This window comes from Juglans microcarpa x Juglans regia, chromosome 3D (genome assembly GCF_004785595.1).
Source record: "Juglans microcarpa x Juglans regia isolate MS1-56 chromosome 3D, Jm3101_v1.0, whole genome shotgun sequence".
Classification (NCBI taxonomy): Eukaryota; Viridiplantae; Streptophyta; class Magnoliopsida; order Fagales; family Juglandaceae; genus Juglans; species Juglans microcarpa x Juglans regia.
The window spans coordinates 889,878-903,724 of NC_054598.1; the positions used below are offsets into that span (position 1 = coordinate 889,878).

Consider the following 13,847-nt stretch of genomic DNA (forward strand, 5'->3'; position numbering starts at 1 on the left):
TAATGGACTATTTTATCAAATTTTAGAAAAAAAAGTTCCGCTTCAAAAGTGATTTTACCATGTACTGCGTTGTATTCGAAGTTTGTTATAAAAATAACTATCATTTTAAAATAAAATTATGTAAAATATCATAAAAAATATTTGTATTTATCCTTTTCAAAAAAATATAAAAGAGTTTATACTATATAGCATCACACTGATTAAACATGTGAATAAATCGAAAGGGAGCAGTTCACTTTTAAGTACAAATTCTATATTTATAATTAGAGACTTGCTGCATATATAAAGATATTATATTAAGATAAATCTATAAATTAATTTGAATTTATAGAATTTGTTAAATTTAATTTATAATAAAAATAAATTTATAATTTGATAACATTAATTTATAAATTTTTTTATATATAATTTTTTTTATAACGACTGAATAAATATTAAGTTTACGTAAAAAGAAATTATTTACACAATACACGGTACGAAATTCATGTCGTCACCACCGGCTGCCACTTTTCGTTGTTCTCAACTCTTGCATTATATTTCAAAAAAAAAAAAAAAAAACACTTGCATTAGAAAATTATAATCACGCAGGTGTAAGCTTTGCTGATCGACACGCGTCTAATGGTGACGTACACTCTTTTTTTTTTTTTTGCCCTTTCCAAAAAGAGCGGCTCCATCACTTTATTAATAGAGTAATCATAAATGCATAATATATTATATAATATATTATATAATAATATTATAAAATGAAGATATTTTTTTATAAAAATATTATTTTGTACAATATTTTATAAAAATATTTTTATAAAATATTATTTAAAATATTATTATGTAATATATTGTACAAAATATTATTTATAAATCATTTTCCTTATTAATAACCTCACTTGTAATAATAAACTCACTTATAACAAAGAAAATCGTAATTACATAAACTAACTTAATAAACCAGCCATGCAATTCCTAACCATACTACCTACCTACTCAACAAGCCAAAACATCAATATAAATTTTTATATATCCATTATATTCAACCTGTACAATTCATAGAGATGAAATTTTCAAGCATGGCTATTGAAATTGATCAGCTTCACATCCTATTCTTCCCTCTGATGGCACAGGGACATATTTTACCAACCATAGACATGGTTAGGCTCTTGCAGCCAGAGGCGTCAAGACCTCTATAATCACTACCACTCATAATACTCATTACTTCACCAAAACTATCGAAAAAACCCAAAACTCTCCCTCTGAAATCAGCATCAAAGTCATCAAATTCCCTGCCAAACAGGCCGACCTCCCCAAAGGCTTCGAAAACCTCGATTTGGTCTCCAACCAAGAACACCACCGCAAATTCTTTGATACCCTCTCCTTGCTCCAACATCCTCTCGGCAACCTAATGCAAGAACTACGCCTGCATGCCCTTGTTGCCGACATGTTCTTTCCGTGGGCAACGGCTCTAGCATCTAAGTATGGAGTTCCAAGGTTGATCTTCCATGGTACCAACTTCTTATCCATGTGTGCTATGGGAAGCATAATACTTAATAACCCTCACCAAACGGTCTCATCCAACAATGAGAAATTTGTCTTGCCTGGCCTATCGGATGAGATCCAATTGACGAGAACACAACTTGCGGATCCTATACGGCTAGGACTCGAGAACGATTTTACAAGGTTGCTAGATAGTGCCCAAAAAGCAGAAAAGCAAAGCTTTGGAATGCTTGTCAATAGCTTTTACGAGCTCGAACCGGGCTATGTCGATTATTACATGAAGGTTATGGGGAGAAAAGCCTGGCATATAGGCCCTGTTTCTCTTTGCAATAGGAAAGCTGAAGATAGGGCCCAAATAGGAGGAAAGGTAGCCTCCATTAACGAGCATGAGTACTGCTTGAAATGGCTAGGCTCCAAGAAACCAAATTCGGTTGTCTACGTATGCTTTGGGACGACCTCAAAGTTTCCAGCTTCTCAGCTGCGCGAGATTGCGTTAGGCCTTGAAGCATCAGGGCAACAATTTATTTGGGTTGAGAGGAAGAACAAGAACAATGAGGCAGAAGAAGAAGAAAATGAAGATTGGTTGCCTGAAGGGTCTGAGAAGAGAATGGAAGGTAAGGGACTAATAATAAAAGGGTGGGCACCCCAGGTTCTGATTCTTGATAACGAAGCAGTTGGAGGTTTTGTGACTCATTGTGGTTCGAACTCAGCGCTCGAAGGAATCAGTGCGGGGCTGTCAATAGTAACATGGCCCATATTTGCCGAACAATTCTTTAACGAGAAGCTGATCACTGATGTTTTGAAGATTGGTGTTGGGGTTGGTGCTTAGCGATGGGTTAGGTTGGTGGGAGACAATATCAAAAGGGAAGCCATAGAGAAGGCGGTTAAGGAGATTATGGTGGGTGACAGCGTTGGGAAAATGAGATGCAGAGCCAGAGCGCTTGGGGAGATGGCAAAGAGGGTTGTTGAAGAAGGGGGCTCATCTTACTCTGATATAGGTGGTTTATTGGAAGAATTAAGGTCTTATCATTCTACGAGAAACCAGGATTAAGTTTTTTTTTTTTTGAAACATCACCACTTGATCACATTTCATTAAGAAATTACTGAGCACAGCTCATTACAAGGTTTATCCATTTCTACTACAGATACAAACTCGCTAGGAATTTCTTCCATCCAAAATTATTCCTCATTTATTTGCACAGCTCTCTTTGCCAACATATGTGCTACATTATTACCTTCATTGAAGATTGATTGTACAAACCAAGATGGCCTATGTGATAAAACCTTTTTAATATCTAGTACTTGTTGATCTATCGACCCATGATAAACATCTTTGTTGTTCACTGCTTTTGCTATTGTCTATGCATCCCCTTCAAAGATAACTCTTTGCAAATTTAGTTTTGCAGTTGTCTCCATTGCCTTCCACAATGCTAGTATTTCAGCAACTTCAATTTCCTTCGCAAATTTCCTTACAACACAACATGAAAACTAAATTCCTCATACATGATTTTTGGCTGCCATCCCAATTCCCATCTTCTTTTATTCTCTATTTATTGAGGCATCATAGTCAATTTTCATGAAATATTCATTAGGTGGCTACCACTTTGTATTTATCCTGCTTATTTTCGTGTCTCTTCTATGTTCACCTTGTTTTTCTTCTGCTTTATGAATCACTTCCATCATCAGTTCAACTTGTTTCATTACCAGACTTGGATCATCAAATTTTTCATTAAAAACAAATCTATTTCTTCTTAACCAAATGCCTGCTAGTATTAATGCTACTCTCTCCAACTTCTCTTATTTCAATGTCTTAATTAGTCTTTGTCAGAGTTGAACAAATTCTACTTCTTCACAGCACGATTTATGCAGGCCACTAGATCTCTCAACCCATACATCATTGGCAGCTGGACAGGTTCACAAGACATGCTGAATTGATTCCTCCTCCTTTTTACAAATAGGACATGTTGCATCTTCCACCATATTCCTTTTCCACAGATTCAATTTTGTAGGCAAGATTGATTGCAAAGCTTTCCACATGAAATGTTTTACTTTCCTTGGCACATTCGAGTTCCACACAAGCTTCCACATCTATTTTTTAATTTGCTAGTTGGAGCTTTCCCCCACAGCTACCTTTTTTTTTTTTTCCCTTCATAATAAGCATTTCTCAGTGTGTATCTTCCATCCTTTGTATACCCCCAAACAACATTGTCTACCCCTCTTCTCTTGCTCAATGGGATACTGCATATCTAAGTTGCTTCTTCTGTGTTAAAAATTTCTTCTATTAGTTCTTCATTCCAGCTGTGATTTTCCTCATTTATTAATTCATCCACCTTTGCATTTGCTGCTAGTAGCCTTACAGGTGATCTGATTCAATGTATTTCAGACTGAGGTAGCCATTAATCAAACTAAATTGCCACTTTTTTTCCATTCCCAACCCTCCATGTCAAACCATCATTCATAATAGACTGTGCTGCCATTAAACTTCTCCACATATATGATGGTCTGAATCCAAGTTTTGCATCTATAAGCTGGGTTCTACTAAAATATTTCTCTTTAAACACCTTTGCTACCAAAGAGTCTTGATCCAATTGCAGTTTCCAACTCTGTTTTGCCAACAATGCTGTATTAAACACCTCAATATGTCTAAAACCCATCCCACCATCCACTTTGTTTTCTCCCATCTTAGACCACTTCCTCCAATAAATAGTCTTTCCTTCATCATTTTTCTTCCACCAGAAACTTGATATCAATGCATTAATCTCAGTACATAATCACTTAGGCAACAGACATTCATTGTGTAAATTGGTATTGATTGCAGCACTGCTTTAATCATGATTTCTCTTTCAGCTATAGAGAGTAAAGAATTCTTCCAACAATGTTCTTTCCTCCATATCATTTCCTTTATTATTTTAAAAGTTTGAAATTTAGCTCTGCCTATCATCGTTAGGAGCCCCAAGTACTTACCATAGTCCCCATACAATATCACACCTGCATTCTGCATGATTTCTCTCTTAGTCTCCCTATGAGTATTATCACTAAATAGAATAGAGGTCTTTTGCTTGTTAAGTGCTTGACCTGAGACCCTTTCATATTTTTCCAATACCTCTTGAATAGTCTTCCAATTCTCCTTATCAGCTTTATTGAATATAACACAGTCATCTACTGTTGCAGATGACTGATTTTGGTACCCCCTTTTGTTGCAGCCACGCCACTTATCTTTCCCTCTTTCTCAGCTTTACATAACATAGCACTTAAACCTTATGCACATAGGATAAAAAGATAAGGTGATAGAGGATTGCCTTGTCTTAATCCTCTACTTGGTTTAAAACTATCATCAGGTCTACCATTTATTAAAACTGAGAATGACACAGATTTCATACAATTCATCACCATTCTTATCCAACCTTCCACAAAATCCAACTTTCTCATTATATTTTCCAAAAATTTCCACTCTATCCTATCATAGGCTTTTGATATATCTAATTTTAGTACTAAGCTCCCCACCCTTCCTTTCTTTCTTTTCAACATTGAATGTAAAATCTCAAAAGCTACTATTACATTGTCTATTATAGACCTTCCTAGTACAAAAGCACTTTGCCAACTTGAAATAATATAAGGAAGCACTCTTTAAGTCGATTTGCTAAAACTTTAGCAATAAGTTTGTACAAAACATTACATAAAGAGATTGACCTAAACTCATTTACTAAAACTGGGTTTGTTACCTTAGGAACCAGTGCAATATTCGTATGATTTATATCACTAGGCAATTGACTTCCATTTAACATAGCAAGGATGGCCATACTAACCTTAGGTCCCACTACTTCTTAATGATCTTGATAAAATCCTGCTCCAAATCCATCTAGTTCTTGTGACTTCCATGGATCCATCTATTTTAATGCCCTTCCAACCTCGTCAGCTGTAAAGGGCGCCATAAGAGTCATATTCATTTCTGTCGATACCTTTGACTTTACATGCTTCTGACACTCATCCATATCCTCCTTTCTTGGATAAGATGATTGATAAACATTCTGAAAATACCTCTTGAAAGCACTAAAAATTTCCTCCTTCTTTTCCATACTAGTTCCAATCTCATCTTGTATTTTCCTAGTCCTATTCTGCTTCTTCCTTTGAGTAGCACATGCATGAAAATTACCTTGAGTTTTTATCCCCATGCTGAAACCAGTGTACTTTTGCCCTTTGTCTCCGCATCTTACTTTCTTTTGCAAGTAATTCACCAACCTCCATCTGCAGTATTTTTACATCATTCACATTATGTTGTCCCTCATCATTCTGTAATTCTTTTAGCACTACAGTCTTCTCTCTTATTTTCTTTTCATCCTCTGAAGCTTTTAATCTACACCATTTCGACAACACTAATTGACTCTTTTGTAAATAGTTTTGAATTCTTTTCAAATTTATGCACTACCCACATCTTTGCTCCACTCTTCTTTGACCTTATGCTCACACTTTTCATCACTTCCGCAAGCCATTTCATGTCTAAAAATTATTTGACTCATTAGTTCTTCTATTAAATTCTTTCCAGCAACAAATCAAAATTGGTCTGTGATCTGAAGTCCTTGCTGCCATCACTTCTACCTTAGCCTTGTTGAATATGTTGATCCATTCTACATTTACAACCTCTCTATCTAGTCTCTCCTTAATAAAAGTTGAATCACCATGTTCATTACTCCATTTGAATCTCCACCCTTCCCATCCCATATCATATAATCCACATCTCTCCATTTGAGCCTCACTTCTTAAACTACCACCCACCTTTTCATGCTGAGTTAATATTTCATTAAAATCTCCACGCACCATCCAAGGTTTCATTTTTTTTTTTTATCCTTAGGTTTCAAGGAAATCAGTAAATGCCAAGCATCTCGTCTTCTATTTGTATTAGGTTGTCCATAAAAACCAGTAAATTGCCATTCCTTTTCACTCCCTTCATTTTCCATAGCTGCACTAATATTGTTTCTAGAATATGAACAAATATTCATTTCTATATTAGACTTCCATAATAATGATAATCCTCCACTCATTTTCACTGAATCCACTGCTAGACACCCTTGAAAATTCAACTTTCTTTTTATCCAATCCCACTGATTTATTAATAGTTTAGTTTCCATGATGAAAACTACATCAGGCTTCTTTTTCTCCACTAACAAGTATAGGTCTTGAACTGTACGGCGGTTCTCAAGCCCCCGACAATTCCAATTTAATATTTTCATGACTCGTGGCAGTGCTGCAAAGCAGGATTAAGTTTGAATAGTTATGAATGTCTCTTTTTTGCTTGGAGTCCAAATAATTTAAGATTTGGGTTTCAACGTGTATGTACTTTTGATGATTGTTGTGCCTGATTTCTTGATCAGGACTAGTTTGATTTACAACTCTTTTTAATTCATTTCATCAAATCATTACAACTTTTTTAAATTTACACATAAAATAAAATAAACAATTTAATTTTCTCAAATTTCAAAATAAAAAAATATTAAAAAGATTATTTTAATAACATTTTATTCAAATTTTAACTTTAATTTCAACTCATCTTATCTCATGTATAAAACTATATGAATTTGCGATATTTAAAAGATATATATATTTTTTATTTACGAGATTTGCTACCAAGCTTATTGGAATTTGGTAGGCTTTATTTTGTTTGATGTTCCTGACTTATCAGAAATCTCAAGATTAGGTTTGGATATAGAGTTGAGTTAAGATGAAATGAGCTGAGATGAAAATTAAATAAAATATTATTAGAATATTATTTTTTTAATATTATTATTGTTTTAGAATTTGAAAAAATTAAATTGTTTATTATATTTTTTGTGAGAATTCAAACAAATTGTAATAATTAGATGAGATCAAAGTTAAGATGAGTTGGAGGATTTTTTAATCCAAACCAGGTCTAAGTTTCTGTAAATTGATGTTAAACTATCTCCGATCATTTGTTAATAATAATGAAATAGTTTATAAATAATAATTAATAATTTTTGAATAGTAGTGAACAATTATGAATAGTAATGTGAAATAATATGAAAATGTATTATGTTACCACACATCCCAAAGAGCTTTCCTTGTCTTGGTCGATGGATTCTTCCTGAAGTAATCAAGGAGCATGATTATAAACTCAACGCTTCAGTAGGAGTTTGGACTCTAATTACCAAACAATAAACATGAAAATTTTGGACTTGACCCCGAAAGAAGTAATCGTCATTACTCGGATTAAGGTTTGATTACCATTACTCAAATCAAGAAGTTTGCTCTCAAGAAGATTCCCCCATGGAATGGGCCTTTTTTAGGCCCATATCCATATCAATGGGCTTTCCCCCAATTTTAAGTAGGTTGCTGTTTATGGTGGGTACCGTACCAGTAACTACTAACTAGACCTATCAAAATCCGAACATATTCTTCCTCTTACGTACTAACATTATAACTGGTATCGTAAGCAAGTAGCCATGATATACCCGTCAAGAATTCAGCCATGATTTTATTAAGGCGACATTGAGATTGGTGAGGCGATTTTTTGGCCGGGGAGATTTTTGTCGTAACGAGGAACTAAGTCGCTTTAATACTTTTGACTCTAGTAGGACATGAGAGCAAGCTAATGGAACATATTAAATCAATAATAAAATAATTAATCAGGAGATTCCACCGAACGCAACTTTACAAATAAATAAATTAAAAGCATATAATAATGTTTGGATTAGGAATGAGTATATCTTAAACAACTGAAATGATAGGGCATAGTGGTGGGCAGAATGCACATATCTCAACTTTTCTAGAAAGTTACTTTCATCATGGGAAATCACTTTTTTGCCACTATTACCTACCAAACAATCCCGCCACTATCCCAATTGTTTCTTTATCAATGAAATTTATTAAAATAAATATGCATTTGAAACAGTATTATTTTTATCTTTGTTTTTCTTTATCGATCCACTTACTTGCTCGTTTATCACATCAATAAATATATTTGAACTTGGTATATATATTTTTATCTTATTTTTAAATATTGTATTGATGTGATATTATTTATCAAAATTTTAAATCAATTTATTTTGTAAATAATGAATTCAATATTTGAGAATAACATGCCATCTATACATCTAAATTTAATGGAAAATTATATACGTCATATTACTATTACACTTTCATTTTACTAAGTAAGATGTGTCACATTTATCATTATTAAATGATTATTTATTATTATATAATATTTTATTATTTTATAATAATAAATATGTTATATACTGTTTAATATAGTTAAAATAAGATAAAAATATGATATATAGTATTATTTAAATTTAATATATAAGATTAACTTAAAATTCAAGCAAGAAAAAAAAAAAAAAAAATTCTCCGTACGTGAGTGCCAATTAGCATCAATAGCTTGTCATGTCCGTAGCTTAAAAAACGAGCTTTTTTCCGCGCTGTCGTTTGGTGCCATCTCTTCCATTCAAACCCGACAATGATCGAAACGTTGGAAACTTTTAGAAATCGGTGACTGTACCGTTCCCGTAAATCCTGGTAACTTTGCAGCTTTTATTTTTTCACAATGCTCAGGTTAAAGCTGTCAGTTGTCACACCCCGCCTAACTAACTCTATAATTAAATTGGTTTATCCGCTCGTTCACCTTACAGTTTCCAAGATTCTCATGTCATTTAAATAGTTAATAGACTAGTTTGAAAAAGGGTAATTCCGTCGTAAAAAGTAAAAATTCAAATATATAAAATTGAGGTTCTAACTTCCAAAGGTAAGAATGAATAAATAGAGAGTAGTTCGTTCAACGTGACCAATGTTGTTTTGAGTTTTTTTTTCAATTATTTTAATATATTTAAATATTTTAAAAAATAAAAAAAATTTCAATACATTTAAAATTACTTTTTTAATTATTAAGTATAAATAAATTTGCTCAAGCGGTCAGCTTGAACTGTAAATATGAGAGGTAAAGTAATTTTATTTATAGATAAAATTCTTATTTTTGGAGAATATAAAAAGGGTAATCAATCACCGCATCGAGGAAGTAGCTGGATATGTTTATTTTCAGGCAGATTGTACGAAATTTATTGTGTGGGCTATGCTTTAGCCTGTAGAGGGTTCTGCTTTAAATGTGGTGCCGATTACGTTGAGTGATATCTGCATTCCTCTCGCATGGACTCCACGTAGCCGCCTCTTAAATGTCCTTCCTTGCCAGGTACTGAGTATCAAATACGACAATTTAGGAAGGTTTTGAATACACAAATCTATTTCTTTTTATTTTATCTTATTTATCTTATTATTATAAATTTTTTAAATTTTTATATAAAAATAAATTTTAAAATAAAAATAATATTTAATAATATTTTATTTAACTTTTAACAAAACATCTTATCTAAAATCTCTAACTAAATCCATCTTATTGAAATTAAAGAATAATAATTATTATTTATAAGACAGTTTTTTTTTAATTAAAAAATATAATTTCAAACTTCAAATCTCTATTTTAAACGTTAAAATTATACCAATCAGACCACAACTTTAACATAACATAAGGTGGTGTTAAAGACTCCAAGTATTTATTATATTTGGAAGGCTTGATTCTATTTCCACGCCATTTTCGTTTGTTTCAAATCTTGTGATGACAGTACTGTAGTATCTGTAGCATTGCCACAAGGGGCAGATGGTTTTCCAAAAGTGAAAAAAAACAGAGATCTAATTGCCACTCCCAAGCATTTCCTTTTTATCTGTCCCCTATAATATGGCTGCATATTCGTCGGCCTGTAGCTAGCTCAAACTGTGGCCCCATATTTTCCATATTTTAAAATCCAGCCTAAAGTTAATGGAAAATGATATATTAACGACAAACTTGATACCCACCAACGATGTCGTACTGGTCCATATAGAATCTGTGGGCCTTTCCCTTCCCTCGTTTATTGAGATGTCGTCCCCCTGTCCCCACCATTCCCCTCACAAGAACCTCAATCTCATAGGGCCCCACCCCAATATTTCATCTCCACCGCTCACATCTCCTTCATCCCTCGGTCGTCGTGAAATCTCGTGGCTCTCTTTGAACTGAAATCTCCAACGTTATTACTCTCTCAGACCGAACCTGGATAAAACAAAACGAAAGAGAGAGCGCTGAATAGGGAAGTCTCGTTTCCTCTCCCGTGTTCTGTACGTGCTTCCCACCCAAGAAAATGAAGAGCAACGCCAACACCAAGCTCATACTAATTCACAAACAAAACGGCGCCGTCGCCTCCTCCTTCTCAAGCTCCCACCGCCTCTGGCTCCTCTTCTTTACCACGTTCTTCACCTTAGCCTTCACTCTCACCCTCATCAACTCCACCGTCCAATATTCCTCCTCCAAACCAGCAAGCTTAACCTCCGCATCATTTACCTCTCCGCTTCCGCCCTCCATCTCTGACGCCCTCCTCCACTACGCTGCCACCGCCCCCAACTCCTCCTCTCCCCACATGTCCTCCGCCGAGCTCACCTCCATAGCCACGGCTCTTAACCTCTGCTCTCCCCGCTGCAACTTTTTAGCCTTCGGTCTCACTCACGAATCCCTCCTCTGGCACGCCCTCAACTTCCACGGCCACACAGTCTACCTGGACGAGAATGAGTTCTTGGTGTCCAGGTTCGAACAGTCACACCCGGGAATCGAAGCCTACGACGTGTCCTTCTCCACGAAGGTATCCGACATGCCGGAGCTCATTAAAGAAACCAAATCCAAAGTCCGCAACGAGTGCAGACCCGTGCAGAACCTCTTGTTCTCGGAATGCAAGCTCGGCATCAACGACCTGCCCAACCACATTTACAACGTGCCTTGGGATGTGATTCTAGTCGACGGGCCACGTGGGTATTTCCCCAAGGCCCCAGGGAGGATGTCTGCGATTTTCACGTCGAGCGTGCTGGCGAGGAGCAAGAGGGACGGTGGATCTCCGACCCATGTATTCGTGCACGACTTTAACAGAGAGGTCGAGAGAATTTGCAGCGATGAATTCTTGTGCGAAGAGAATTTGGTTGAGACCGTGGATTTGTTGGGTCATTTTGTGTTGAAGAGAATGGAGATTAGCAGCTTTGAGTTCTGTAAAAATTCGACCTTTCCTTCATCATCATTGCCATCATCGGGTTTAGCTTCTCTATCATCAGGGGATGATGAAGATGATCATTGAGATGGGGTTTATGCTTAGGGTGTACTACTATTACCCTTTTCGTTTTTTGTTCTTAACATAGCAAGTGTTAATATTCTTATAGGTGTAAACATTTTGCAAGTGTTTCCAAACAACAGCTGAAGGATCAAAGTTTCCATGGTCTGTTTGGTTGGTTAGAAACTATGGGAAAAGAGCTGACTTGATAGGATTTGAGATCCGGTTTGGATTGAGATGCTCGATAGTATTCACTATTATTTATAAATTTTAACCCACAAATTTCATAAATCATCCCAACTCACAATCCAAACGACGGGAATCTTCATGAACATCAATTTTTGGCTTAGCAGACGGGTTGACGACAATAACCAATATTAAAGGGATTAAACTGATTTGAGAAAGACATGATTAAGATAGATTTTACACTCGTTAAACAATATCTTAATTTACTACCTTAGATTACTTTCTAAAAAAAGTAAAGCGACCTGACCTGTACCATAACATAAGTTGTCGGTGGCGGTGATTAGGGCTGTTTCAAATTTGAAGGTGAGACTCGCTGTAGGTTTAGCAGCTACGCTTTGTATAGTACTTTAAGATTTGTGGACCTTGGGAAATGTACGAATAGAGTTACGCGCTTGGATGCTGTATCATTGCAACGCGTTTTGTTATTGGTATAGGGGAGCGTGAGAGTGGAAGCCTCGGAGCATGTCGTCAGATTGTTGCCGGCAGGGCTGCCGGCAATCCTGCAACTGATTTATGCTCAGCTGTTTCTGAGTTGTAACTTTTGCTTTCACTACCTCCTGACGTGGCTCCACGTGGATAAAGCGTACGTTATCGCGTAAAAATTAAAGTTAGTCAGTCACCGGGTATGCAGAGTATATAGGTGTATTTTGTTTTTAGAATTTTGCTACAAATCAATAATTCTTCACGTCATATATCTCATATCTATAATTTTTTTATAAAATAGGAGAATATTTTTGATAAGGTGTATAAATATTTTTTATAAAATGATGTAAAATGATGGATAGTAATTGATAAAAATAATTTTTTTTCTTTTTAAGAGACGGTATCTTGAATTGAAAAATATTATGTATTAGTTACTATTTATTTTTATACTCCACGCTTATAACTTTTTCATAAGATGTGAATATTTTTCATAAGGTGTCTGGATATTTTTCATAAGATGTGAAGAATAGAATGATGAATAGTAATTGATAAAAATAATTTTTCTTTCTTGAACTTGATTGATTGTCTCTTTTTTTTTTTTTTTTTTGAACGCCTTTTACAAAATCAACAATTCTCTCTTATCTTTTGATTTTTCAAGAAAAAAAAAAAACTAACAGTTAAAGATATTCCCGCACTAATATTTTAAGAGGAAAATTAAATATGAGTATAGTATATAAATAACACTGAAAACTATGTATTTATGCAAATAACTTTAATGAAATGATACTTCATCTCTCGTTTGCTTTGAGCAAAATTCAAAACTTTAAAAATTTTGAAAACCTCTTATCTCATCATTATAAATTTTTTAAATTTTTATATAAAATAAAATAAATAATTTAATTTTTTTAATTTTTAAAATAAAAATAATATTAAAAAATATACGAAAGTATTTCTAATAAATTTTTTTCTAAGAATTCTTCATGAGGAGTACTACTTACGATTGGATGGTACAATTAGAATGTCAAACATGTAAGGATGGACATTGGGATATCACAATCGAGTGAACATAAATAGTAAATGAGATCTCATATTACATAAGAAAGAGAAGTCTATTTATTTATCATAATTCCAATCAACTCCAATTATAACATGAGTTAATACTTTCAGAAAATAGCCAATTATAACTTGAACCTTTCTTGAGTCATTACACTCGTAGAAATGTATACATATATATATATATATACACACACACATGTATACTTTTTTACGCTTCTCTATCAGAATGACTAGAACAAAGTATAGTAAGAGAGCGCAGACCTCAAAAGAGAAAAATTGCCTGGCATTCAAAAAATAAATAAATAAATAAACGAATAAATCCTTCTGTAAATCATGTGAATTTTGGGATTTTTTTAGATGAAGATTTTCAAGATGAATGGAACATAAAGATTGCGATGTTGGTTTTGAAAGTCTAAAGAGCTTAAAATTGCGCAAATAAAGAGGTTGAATCTTTGGACAATCGACAAAAATTGTTTTGACAGGGACGAAGCCTATCCAGCTATAGTA

The 13,847-nt window shown here is 34.3% G+C and overlaps 1 protein-coding gene and 1 pseudogene across 1 annotated transcript; both read left to right on the forward strand.

The window, feature by feature from the left end:
• Positions 1 to 1,062: 1,062 nt before the first annotated feature.
• LOC121254141 lies at positions 1,063 to 2,539 on the forward strand (annotated as a pseudogene).
• A 7,937-nt stretch (positions 2,540 to 10,476) lies between these two features.
• LOC121256259 (protein IRX15-LIKE-like) lies at positions 10,477 to 11,771 on the forward strand. The gene has a single exon (XM_041156985.1). It carries the CDS (start codon positions 10,665 to 10,667, stop codon positions 11,640 to 11,642), a length of 978 nt encoding a protein of 325 aa, XP_041012919.1. The 5' UTR covers positions 10,477 to 10,664; the 3' UTR covers positions 11,643 to 11,771.
• The last annotated feature ends 2,076 nt before the right edge of the window (positions 11,772 to 13,847 follow it).